The sequence below is a fragment of the Ostrea edulis genome, chromosome 8, assembly GCF_947568905.1.
Source record: "Ostrea edulis chromosome 8, xbOstEdul1.1, whole genome shotgun sequence".
Lineage (NCBI taxonomy): Eukaryota > Metazoa > Mollusca > Bivalvia > Ostreida > Ostreidae > Ostrea > Ostrea edulis.
Genome location: NC_079171.1, coordinates 19,455,168 through 19,468,528, shown reverse-complemented (window position 1 = coordinate 19,468,528; position 13,361 = coordinate 19,455,168). Strand labels below are relative to the sequence as shown.

Genomic DNA, 13,361 nt, shown 5'->3' with positions numbered 1-13,361 from the left:
AGTAAATCTATTGCAGATCACCTGAGATACCGGGCAAACGATGTATACAAGTTGCACATGAATGTCTTTTTTAAAAATCCCTTCACGGCGCCTCGTAAATGATGCACATTCCTAATAATTTTTCTCTCTACAAGATCTGAATTCTTGAACAGACGATCGAGGACCTCCTTTCCGCTGTTTTTGAAGGGGCGAGCGTTACCAGCATTCCTAACCAGGGAGGATCAAACGGCCCAGGCTAGTGCGGAGGAAAGCTTTCGTCCGGGGGTCGGGGAGGGTCGGAGAAGGGATGGGGTGATTGAGCAGGATTTGTACATGTGACTACGCACGTTCGTCTATTGTATCTTGTTAATATTCGTATTAATTAACACTTTATCAATCTAGCGATAATAAGTCGAAAAATATTTGTGCTCATTTGATGCATGATGTTAGCTGACTATTCGATATAAAGTCAATATCACACGCCGATAATTTTCGCGTCTGATAATATTTTTTTTAGCATTTACCATTTCAAAGAGAAGCAGCGTGAAAATTGTTGGTATCCGTCAAAACAGCAGCGCTGGAACTAAGTACATTGTTTGAGCGTACGATAGGAATGCCTAGATTTACAAATCTGGAAAACCTCAAATGAATAAACCTGATTAAACAGATACTTATTTTCCCATTACTCGGGAATCTATTGTACCTCCACATCCGTCACTGGTCAATGTATCCCATTTTTACGCGAAATGCCGTCTTGTTAGATAATGATTTAAAGTGAATAGGACATTGATTTGTAGTAAATCTGTTTTTGTGGGGCTATGATTCCCCATCTGTTTGGGGAATAATTTAATCTACCCGGAGCAGGGACCAAAGAGATATTTCTGGACCGGCGATAATGGGAGAATCAGCTGTCTAGAGTAAGCCGCCATCTGTCTAACGGCGCGGGAGTAGGGTCGTGCTTCTTGGAAACAATCCGCAGTATATTAATTATTAAAGGTGGTTACGTTTCTTGTGGCCAAGAGTGACATATGTCCTCAATTTCATGTTGGAGAACAAAGATCGGTATCCGCATTACCGTTATCAAAGTGACGACAAACGGTGATGGAAATAGTCATGGTTTCGAGAAGTAGACGAAAGACGTGCTTAAATAGTAAACTGGTCGCTTTCTCTTTGATCTTCAGTGCAATTTCATGGAAAATACTACATACATGGGGAGTTTTGCATTCATGAGCAGTATTGGACCATGAGTTACTCCTCTAAAACTAACATTTTCCTCTTTACGCAACCAGGCATTCTAGAGCATTTACTGTAATCATCATAAGAGAACATCAGAATATTCCATTCAATCTAGTGATACTGTCTTCTTTCATAGAGATATTCAAAGTTTCAGCAATTCACAACGTTATAGGGGAAACCGCTTTTAAAAACTGTCATTAATGCCTTTGTATAGTTAAAAACGTCCCTGCTGTTGCCAGTGATGACGCAAATCGAGACAGAAATCCGACATGTATATATAATTTGCCTCAGAATTTCAAATCATCTAAAGTTTAAATGCTGTGCAGGCGATGGAAGTGCGACATTCAACAATCAATCCACAAAGCATATATATACATGTATGTACATCAAATCAAGAAATGGTTAGTTATAAAATGTAACGGAAATCCAGCACCATAATGGCTCTAGCGACATGAAATCGACCCTTTATTCTAAATTAAGAAGCGTTTACAAGGTTCAAACACGTCTGCCTCCAAACAACGTCTCTCCCAGAGGCATTCAAAGCTAGTCAATGACGTCATTTCCTGTCAAAGACATCTCCCGGAACCCAATCCCTTGGTTTTAAGCGTGCGCTGCCTGGCGGTTTCTATAGACCACGGAGACAAAGTGGAATATCGATCTCCTGGAATCTACACAGGGCTGATTCCATCTTCTCTTGTAGAAAATAATTGATGTGCGCAGTGCCCGGACCATTCCATTGCCGAGTCTGTGAGTCAGTCGGATTACTTGGGTCGATACTTGTGTGCTGTGCTTGACACAGCTTGGTATTAATATAACGTAAGGATGGACATCTGAAACCTCATCATGTCAGGTAACTGCTCGAGGAAATTCGGACCATGATGTGGTCGTGAAGCCCGACTGATGGGTCCGACTTCTTTTGCCGTGAATCAGGGTTATTTACTGTCATTGTGTTTCATGAGGATTTTTATTTTCAAATCTGAATTTAATTTATTTATTTGTATTGTTTTGGTATTGTTTCGAGATTTCATGATATGGAACATGTGTGTCGGATTTAAACTGGATGTTGAAATGTTCCCGATTGGTATATTCACTTTAATTCATTTTAGTGGATAATATTCCAGCCTTCAGGGGGATTTTTTCAGACGGATCTACAGCTTTATGGGATGAGGTTTAATATTTTGTAAACGATAACAAATGAATGACAAAACTTTGATAGAACAGACGTAAAATATTGTAGAAGTGTTTCAGAAATTTTGATTCTGAAGTAATTGCAAGACTTCGTTTTTATGGCTGGATTGTTTGGCACAATTAACAGTAATGTCGTCATTCCTAACCTCTGTTATCGATTTTTCACCTGTATACAACCAGGCACGGATTTATACAGGTGTGCTATCGATCTGGACCGCCATCTTGGTTTTTGTTGATGCTGAATTTTTACTCCGATTGAAAGAAAAATATAGAACTCAATCGGACTGAACCCGTCTCTGATGGAATGGTCTTATTGATTTTGTTCTCAAAGCTCTCAGATGTTTTCTCATTTCTCAAGACTTTGCTTTGTAGAAGCCATGCAGACACACGCACGCTCTTTGTGTGGTTGAAACTGAACTTGAGAGTTAGTCTTCGAAGTAATTATTGGGAAGCATCCTAATGAAAAATTCCGGTCTTATCTCGATACTTTTTGGTATAATTAGAAAGGAAAGTGAAAGTCGACCCGACTTCAACAGGCAATTATCCTTACCACATCGGCTGATATTACGTGGTTTTCAAAAAAAAAAAGATCAACAAAATACAGACACGTGTGTTAGTGTTTTAGAAGGGGGTCGCTTCAATGTGTATCGCAAGACGTTTTTTGATTCCTAATCCAGAAATACCGACAATAAACCTCGCTGTCTTGAGCTCGTGATGAACTCGGTCTACTTGTTAACTCTTAATTTTCTTCATCTCTGCCGCTGCACTTTTTTAAGCTCCCTCATTAGGTTTTAATTATCAACAATTCCCCACAGCTTCCGCCCGATCCTTGCAGACATGTTAAAAGTAAACTATTTTATTTTTTTCGACATATTTTCTTCCAAGACGAGAACAATGTTTAAAAGCTGATGTGCCAAGAGGCATGAATCATCTCGGCGCGTGTCAAATTGAAGAATTCCGTACTCAGTTAAAACTGAAATCGCGTCCTCGTTTGTTCAAGTTTTTGAGTTGTAGCCAAGGAGATAAAATAAACAATAAGAAGAAAGTATGGCTCTTTTCTTGAAAAACGACCCCTCATCCTTGCTTATTGTAATCATCGCTTAGATCAGTTCGCGTAGGGGATGTGAAGTTTGTTGTAAAGTGATGAGAATGTGTAATTGAACAAATTGTTTTAATCATTACAGAAGACAGAAAGCTTTTCGTGGGCATGCTCAACAAGCAACAAACGGAAGATGACGTCAGACAGTTGTTCCAGCCATTCGGAAATATAGAGGAATGCACAATATTAAGGGACCAAAATGGAAACAGCAAAGGTTCGAATTTAATGAACTGAATTCAGCACCTGAATTGAATAGCAGGAACGCATCATGTAGTTAATCAGAAGTAATCAGACCAAAGTTGATGTGCATGCCAGAATATTTTAAAATTATGTTGTTAATCACGAGTATTTTCAACTGTTTTGTAGGTTGTGCTTTTGTTAAATACTCTGGTCACAACGAAGCCCAGTCGGCCATTAACGCCCTACATGGAAGTCAAACGATGCCGGTAATGCTTGTATGCATTTTACTCTTACTTTTACCATCAGTTTTTATCATTTAAATAATTCATTTATCAAACATTGAACAGGACCGGTTCACTTCACTGGGATAAACAAATTGACTTGACCGTTTTGTTTCTAGGGCGCTTCTTCTAGTCTCGTAGTGAAGTTTGCGGACACCGAGAAAGAACGACAACTCCGTAGAATGCAGCAAATGGCGGGGCCATTGGGGTTGCTTAATCCCTTTGCTATTTCACAGATTGGTGCATACGGTGCTTACGCCCAGGTATGACATCGTAAATTTCTCAATTTACACGATTTGCATATAGTAAGTCTCTATATTTCAGACATGTAGGAAACATTTAGTAGAACCCGTTACAATTTTCATTAAAGTACGATCCCTTACAGCAACAAGCTGCTTTGATGGCAGCGGCAGCGACACAGGGAACATATTTAACTAGTCCCGTTTCCACTTTGGCTCACATTCCACAGGTCGGCGCCCTAGCCACGCCCAACGGCATCACAACGGGCGCCTTAACACCTACGACTGCCACGTTAGCTAACGGTGAGTCTGTAAGAGGCATCCAGTTATAAGACACTACATGTATTTTAAACATGAAAATATTCGTATCGATTTTTTTTTCCATAAATGCAAAGTTTATTAAGGATATACGTAATTGTTCAGTGGTGTTCATCATTAAGAATTGATACTCAGGTACCACGGCTATAAATGGAGCGCCCCCTAGCGTGTTGTCGCCTACCGCCTTGGCAGGTTTTCAGATTCCGCAACATAACGGACAGACCCCAGAAATCTACGCCAATGGCATTCCCCATTATCCGGGCGAGTGTCAGGTGGTTGAACTAGGTAAATACCTTATGTAATGCTGATATTTGAAGTAATGTACACGTCATTGAATGTAAATGTGGATATCATAGAAGGAATCGGGTTATAATGAAGTACAGTGAAACATGGCTAGATCAAAGTATCAGGAACACACGTGTTTGGTGGTTCGTAATAACAATGATTTGGGATATGGTATAATCCATTATAAGTGTGTTCATTGTAACAAGGTTTTACTGTACCTTGCACTGTTATTCACACGTTTTGCTTTCAGCCCAAGCCGTCACGAATGGGGATCCACTACAAGCTTATGCCAGCATGCAGCCATATGCCGGGATTGGTAAGTGTCAAAAGCACACTTTCACTTTCAAGATATTTGAATATGAATGAATTGTTGACGTGAAAAGCTAACTACTTTAATTCCTGTGTTTAGCCTACCCAACATACGGAGTACAGCAAGCATTAGCCCAACACACCGCCATCTTACCTGCCCAGAAGGAAGGTACGATACGTGTTGTGATATGCGTAACTTAAACTGAGGAAATTCTAGTAGCGGAAATAACAAATAGGTTTTGTGCAATAACATGACTGGTAGTTTAAGTTCATCTTCACTACTAACACTTTGATTTTGTTAACTGTGTTCATTTTCCCAGTATTCATTCTAACATTGAAGGACGTCCGATGGTTCTGAGTTAAGCTTGTGAATTGCATTCTGTAAAACGATATAAAATAGAGATTGTTCAGCGTGTAAAGGTTTGACGCATGCTCAGAACCATTACTCTTCCTTCGTTATTCACTGTTGTTGTTGACTTGTTTGTGGTGACTAGAATGATGACCAGGGGGTGTATCTACAGTTGTCTTTACAGGCCCAGAGGGCTGTAACCTCTTCATCTATCACCTACCCCAGGAATTTGGAGACGCCGAACTGGCACAGATGTTCATGCCATTCGGAACAGTTATTAGTGCTAAGGTGTACGTGGATAGAGCTACCAATCAGAGCAAGTGCTTCGGTAAGTTGGCGGATTCAATAACTTTCTATACGTAGGATTTAATTTGTGAAATTCTTCAAAAGTTTTGTTACAAACGTAAATCTACATATACATAAATAGTTTGCCTAAGACGCTATAGCTAGCTAGCCTATGGCGCTTTTTTATCGGTACACTATATATTTAGCTAGCCTAAGGCGCTGTTTTATTGGTACATGTACATAACTAGGTAGTCTAAGGCGCTGTGATATTGGTACATATACATAGCTAGCTAACCTAAGACACTGTTTAATCGTTATATACACTTAGATAGATAGCTAGCTTAAGACACCCTTCTATGTTTTGATTTTAGGATTTGTTAGCTTTGACAACCCTACGAGCGCCCAGGCGGCAATCCAGGCGATGAACGGCTTCCAAATCGGCATGAAGAGACTCAAAGTTCAGCTGAAACGCCCCAAGGATCAAAATCGACCGTACTAAAGCTCCCACACTCTAGTTCTTAAGGTATGCAGACAATGAGATAGGCAGTTAGTTACTTGTTATGTGTTCTCTTGGGACAAATATTTTGAGATTTAATTCTTGTTGGGATTTCTGTCTGCCTTTAGAGAGGATGTTTTCTCCTCTCTGTGCAAATTATGTTAAATGTTTTGATACTTCTGATCTCTATATATTTGCTTGTAAATCATTTTTGAAATAGAAAAGAGGAAAAAGAAAAACATGGCTGACGTGTGCCTATATATATATCTCTATACTTTGAATTGAACTTATAAAGATCCTCAAGTTAACTTTATTTTCCTAAAGAAAACATCTATTGAAAAAAGAAATGAAATTTGAAAAAAAACAACCAAACAAACAAAAACAAAACAACCGACATTGTCGCTGTGCTATCACCTTGAACTTTTTGTACTGTAGCTCAGGGACAACAACTCCTGCTTGTCTCAAACAAAGAGAGATAACTCTGATTCGTAAGTGTGGGTGGCCGGTGTAGTCCATTGTACCGTGTGTAGATTTTACTGGTGTAGTAACCCGGTGAAGTTATTGTGTGGCTTCAGGTTTCTCTACTTCGTTTTTGAGATATTGTTCGTGACGTCATAATATTATATCAATTGTCACACGTCTTTCATTTTTCACGATTTTTATTGACAATTATGGTTTTTATTTGTGTTTTACTGCTTTCATAGCTATGTGATTATTGTATGTTGTGTTGAAAGTACACATTTTTCTTGCATCTAACTTTGGAATCTTGAGCCGGGGCTTCCGTTGCTATGGATACAAAATGCGTTCTAGTTGCACCAGGTTTAAGGTTTTCCTGAAGAATACTAAAATTTGTTGTCAACCTCCTCTAATTTTGACTGTTAAACTGTTACAATGAATCCTGAATCCACCCCTCGGTATTACCTTACACACTAATTGAACGGAAGGCTAATAGAGAAAGTTTGGAAGAAAGATAAGCATGCTTAGTCCTTACTAATTATTAATACATGGAAATCAGACACCAAATTATAAAATCTTTAACATGCTGGGTAGTGAGGGAGAGAAGGAAAGAAAACCTCCCTATACTTTTTTTTAAAGTTGCATTTGAAATATTGGCGAAGCATTGGGAAAGACAAGCAATCATTCCTTTCATGAAAATGGAAAATATGCACATTTATTTTCTTAATTATGACATATTTTTCAGTTATTTCATATTTTATATCAGTAATCTGAGTATGTGGTTCTTAAATATGTATTCAACAATCAAACATATCTCAAACTGTTAACACCAGGACAAAGGGTATACCTGAAGACAACACAAAGTAATACAAAATTTACATATAAATAAATATTACATCGACATTGTAGATTAATGATGGTTTGCAAATTGTGAGCATTTGAATCTTTGGTTTTTGGTGTGTTTTCAGTTCGTTTTGAATGTTTGAAATAATTGACATTTTGAGGTGTGTTTGATTCCTGTTGTGACAACAAGATCTCGTATCAGTGTCATATATATATATATGGAATGTAGGACACGTCCTATGTAGCCGAAACATAGTTACTTTTGCAGAATATAAAAGTATATTCAATACTGTAAAATATCCCAAAATGTATTTAAATGAAATTAAAATTAAGAAAGGGAAAAATAAAACTGTTCACTTCCTCAAGACGGACACTGGGCCTCCTGGAGATCTGAAGAGCGAGGTTTATTAATACACACCAGAATTCCATAGCAAAAAATGTCGATAGATGCTAATTACCAATGGGCACCCAATTAAGGAGGAGTATCACATCATTAAACAATTCTCATACGCGAAATGTGCTGTAGATTCAAAAATGAAATCAGAAATCAGAACTGTATTCAGTGTATATATAAGATGTCCGTCTGACAGTCTGTATAGATCGGGAATTCAAATACCGTAGGATTCCTTTTGGTCACTAAACTTGCAGAAAAGTTTGTAAGGTCCAACACCATAATATTATTACATTTACACAACAATATTACATTTACACAAGAGTATTATATATACACAACAATATTACATTTACACAACAGTATTACATTTACACAACAGTATTACACATACATGTACATATACACAACAATATTACATTTACACAACATTACATTTACACAACAATATTACATTTACACAAAATTACATTTACACAACATTACATTTACACAACAATATTACATTACACAACTATATTACATATACATGTACATATACACAACAATATTACATTTACACAACATTACATTTACACAACAGTATTACATATACACAACAATATTACATTTACACAACAGTATTACCTATACAGAACAATATTACATTTACACAACAATATTACATTTACACAACATTACATTTACACAACAATATTACATTTACACAACAGTATTACATATACAGAACAGTATTACATATACACAACAGTATTACATATACAGAACAGTATTACATATACAGAACAATATTACATTTACACAATATTACATTTACACAACATTACATTTACACAACAATATTACATTTACACAACAATATTACATATACATGTACATATACACAACAATATTACATTTACACAACAGTATTACATATACACAACAATATTACATTTACACAACAGTATTACATATACACAACAATATTACATTTACACAACATTACATTTACACAACAATATTACATTTACACAACAATATTACATTTACACAACAATATTACATTTACACAACATTACATTTACACAACAATATTACATTTACACAACAATATTACATTTACACAACATTACATTTACACAACAGTATTACCTATACAGAACAATATTACATTTACACAACAATATTACATCTACACAACAATATTATATATACACAGCAAAATAACACATACACAATACACAGCAATATTACATAAACACAACAATATTACATATACACAACTGTTTCCATTCATGACAATTTCGATACGTGTGTTATACCTCCTTTAGTAAAAGGGTATATATATATTTACTGTTACATTAAAAGGGTATATATATTTACTGTTACATTAAACGGGTATATATATTTACTGTTACATTAAAAGGGTATATATATATTTACTGTCACATTAAAAGGGTATATATATATTTACTGTTACATTAAAAGGGTATATATATATTTACTATTACATTAAAAGGGTATATATATTTACTATTACATTAAAAAAAACCCGTATCAATGCATCCAAAAGAGTTCCCCTACAAAATATTGTATATTCAACAGGTATACGGAATATATGTTTACATGTGCGTCAAATACTACACGTACTTTAGGAAATCGTATATTAACCTTACATGTAATCCAAATCATTGACTTCTTTTTAATTTCGTTTTCTCTTTTAGAAGCCAGGAAGACGTATGAATGGAACACACTACGAGGGACGTGACTCTGACGATAACAGAGTACCTAAGGGAGACTACCCTATACATGACTTTATCTGTAAATAATTTTCATAACAAATTTTTTTTATTTTCTTAAAAAAGAACGTGTTCCCACCGTTTTTGTAAATTACTGAATGTTGTAGACTGTTCAACACGACTCATTACGAGAGCTGTGTTACGGTGTGTAAAGAGACCGCATTATTTGGACGTAAACGACATTTTCCCACCTTGCTTATTTATTATATTTTATAAAAATTAGTTTTAGTTACATTGAAATGTTTATGATATATATTATATGTTATATATTTATTATATTTGACACAGTGTGTATATTTGCCCCATATAAAACAACCATCAAGTTTTGATGGGTCTTATTTCGCTGGTAAACATTCCATGTTTTGTGAAGATCGTACTACGAGATGCCATTGATGTAATTTCAACAGCATTTTAATGACTTTTTATGTGTTAAGGTGTAATTTTTACAAGAGAATATTTTCAAATCAAATATTTATATATTATCATATATATTATGTATACGCACTGTGTATTACTTCATATTAACGATAGGCGGCCGCTCATTGGATGTTGTGATTGGTTGCCATGGACACCCTAGCTGTTGTCAGATTTTTAATGTTCACACGGTAGACAGTCAGCTCTGAAGAGTTTTGTGTAATCTAGTGACAAATTCAATGTTGTTTTATTTTTTAACATCAATGTAAATTTGTTTTTCAGTAAGTGACAGTGTTTTATTTTGGTGAATCCTTGGTTGTTTTACATGGGGAAAATATGTACAAATTACTTGTATATATCTTGAACAAATGCATTCCTGGTCATTTTCATTCAATCCTGTCATGATATCATGTTGTGCCCTGGTCAGCCTCGTTTTCATACCGGGCAGGGATCAAAGTTCACATTGTTGTTCATTATATGAAATTTTCTTGTTAATGATTTAATCCAACACACGATCAGCTTGGATGTTATTAATTTGTTGACTGGCCCCTGTTTTTATCGATGGACAGAGAGTTTGTTAATTATTACTGGAACAAAGAACGTATTTATTTATTTATTTATATTTATTTGTTTTAAATATCATCAAGACATTTTGTACATATGTAGTTTAGACCTGCAATTCTACTTAGTTCACTTGGCATAACAGTGTTCTCCGCCTAACATGACATACTATTTTTGTTTTTGTTACATATTTAACTACGGTTATACGGCAAAGGTCTGTAAATATTTGAACAGACTGAGTTTTGGATACAATGCCGGTTGTACATTTAGTTAGCTTGTATTTTGTCTTAAAAGGTCACAGCTGGTGAGTTCAGTGTTATGTTACTTTATAGATTTGAAAAATCCCAAGAATGTGCAATATTTTATATATATTAGAGATCATATATCTAGTCAGGCATTTATTCACCTGAGAAAGACTCGTTGTTCCAACGTTGTGTTTGACCATGTCCTTAGAAGACATGTGAAGTTGGGTTAATTGTACTTAACATTGGGTATGTGTACGTATTTTTTTTTTTAAATATTATTAATTCTCAGGTGAGGAGTGCTGTTTTGAAAAAGAAAATATAATTGGTGCAATCTTTTATAGCAAAATTTCGTATTTACTCGTGAAACTCTTGCATAATTGTGACAGTAATGTCTCTTGTGTTTTTGGAGGACCTAAGAATCTCAGTGAATGTAACGGTAGAGACACTCGTGTCACCGACAATTGATACCAGGTTCTCCTGGTCTGTTTAGATCTCGTGATGTCTCGCCGCATTCGCCCTCTGACGTGAGAACTATTTTTGTTGGATTAGAACAGATTTTGTACACTTTGTTTTATACTACTTTCTCTTGTACATTTCTCTTTTCCTTTTCTTGAATGTGTCAATCTTTCCAATGAGTATTGAATATTTATAATGGAAGAGAAAAGATTTTTTTTTCAAACATAATTTATCCCATTTGTAGATGACGCACTCGTCAGAACAATCATGGCCTAGCATGATTCATTAGCCTCATAGTTAGACATTACATATAGCTGATTGTAAAAAGAAGCGATAAAATAAAATAGTCAATCATACTGCAAGACTTATGGTGTGTTGTTGTGAATATAAAACATAAGGGTAACACACTGTGCATGTGTGTTTTGTGAAAAATGTCAAGACAATCCGTCCAAAGAATAAGGAAAACTAACAAATGAATATAAACTGCACTATTTCCAACTTAAAATGACCAAAGCCGGTGTCTACAAACGCATCTGCTTATCCTACGATAGAAATAACAATCGTAAACACTTTCTCTTCCACCGAAATGTAAACATATTTGGACTTCAAGAATCAGAAGTGCTTAGAATTGTAAAAATATTTAATAAAAAGACTATTGACTGAATATCAGGGAATAGTTACGCCCTTGGTCGTTGCGCTGAAGCAAACTTTGTAAGTTCGCTTTGCTTTACCGCGCAACGACTTCGGGCGGGCGAATTTCCCAATATTCAATCAGTTTAAAGTTTATAAATGAAGAGATGAATAAATGATTTAAATCATCAGTGGTGTATTCATGGGTATTTAGAGTTCAGTTGTAGCAGTGCTGTATTCTCAGTCATTGTCAGCAAATCTGAAGACGGCTGTCACCAGCGCGACTCGAGCTCATTCCAACATTTTATTTTACCGCTGAACTAGCACGACATCCCATTTATGACTGAAATGAACAATGTCCGAACTCAGCATCATCAAACATTACTGAGGAACAGAGACGTTCAACTGTCTTCCGTTTATAGTCGTAATGACATGAAATTTTGTTGATCGTATTTGAAGTTAAGTTGTGTATAGTTACACGATAGGTTTACTCTGTAATCCTTGGATGAGTCCGCTACACTTATTCGAGGTGCGAGCCACGCGAGAAGCTCCTTCTGAGTGCGACGAGTTAACCGCTCCTGACTTCATTGATATCACCAGGTAGCCCACTTACATTTGAGACACGTGACTATGCCCGTGCTTAGAATGATATATAGTCAAATAGTTCAAGCCATTTACACTGTAGATATAGATATTTGCTCCGGCATCCATTACCGTCATACTACTGATTGCAAACAACTCAATGGACGAGCGTCACAGTACATGTAACAGATTTCTAGAATTTCATTACCATTAAAACGTACTTAAAAGTGGAAGGGCATAGTGCTAAATCACTGAGTCAACGTATGAAGCAAAACTACTAACCGTGCCAACACGTTCTCTATGTTCATAACGCATACAGCTCACAAGAAAAGGCAAATCTAATTGCAAAAATATTCCAACAAGCTAGTTCAAACACCAACCTTAACCAAGCACATGCACTAGTCAGGGACCGATTCAAACACAAACTCAAAGTCAAAGAAACAGTCCCCAACACTGGAACACTCAATCTGCCATTTGCATTGCACGTACTCAAGCAGGCTCTCATACACAACAAAAATACTGCACCCAAAAGGGACAAAATTACACATCCCATGCTACAACACCTCCCTCCAAATTTCACGAACATTATACTTCATTTCTACAACCAACTCTTTACAAAAAACTAATTTCCAACATATTGAAGCAATGTCACAGTCATTGCAATACCTAAGCCAGGCAAGGATACCATTTACCTTACTCCCACGAACCAATATCACTAACATCACACTCTTGCAAAACTTTTTTAAAATGCTGAACAC

At 36.1% G+C, this 13,361-nt stretch overlaps 1 protein-coding gene across 18 annotated transcripts in view; it reads left to right on the top strand.

The window, feature by feature from the left end:
- The window catches only part of LOC125661827 (CUGBP Elav-like family member 3-B), a 78,132-nt gene extending 66,375 nt beyond the window's left edge, over positions 1 to 11,757 (top strand). For 2 of the 18 annotated variants that reach the window (XR_008797952.1, XR_008797955.1), the window contains 11 exons: positions 3,588 to 3,716; positions 3,869 to 3,948; positions 4,083 to 4,226; positions 4,349 to 4,505; positions 4,656 to 4,805; positions 5,056 to 5,121; positions 5,215 to 5,283; positions 5,648 to 5,791; positions 6,120 to 6,271; positions 6,680 to 6,732; positions 9,641 to 11,757. Coding sequence is in view for 11 of the 18 variants with exons in the window: in XM_056147101.1 (XP_056003076.1) it covers positions 3,588 to 3,716; positions 3,869 to 3,957; positions 4,083 to 4,226; positions 4,334 to 4,505; positions 4,656 to 4,805; positions 5,056 to 5,121; positions 5,215 to 5,283; positions 5,636 to 5,791; positions 6,120 to 6,247 (1,103 nt within the window). In the remaining 7 variants the exon portion in view is untranslated. Of the gene's footprint in view, positions 1 to 3,587; positions 3,717 to 3,868; positions 3,958 to 4,082; positions 4,227 to 4,333; positions 4,506 to 4,655; positions 4,806 to 5,055; positions 5,122 to 5,214; positions 5,284 to 5,635; positions 5,792 to 6,119; positions 6,272 to 6,679; positions 6,733 to 9,640 lie in introns of all 18 variants that reach the window. The other 16 variants (XR_008797951.1, XR_008797954.1, XM_056147106.1 and 13 more) reach the window with 12 other exon arrangements.
- The last annotated feature ends 1,604 nt before the right edge of the window (positions 11,758 to 13,361 follow it).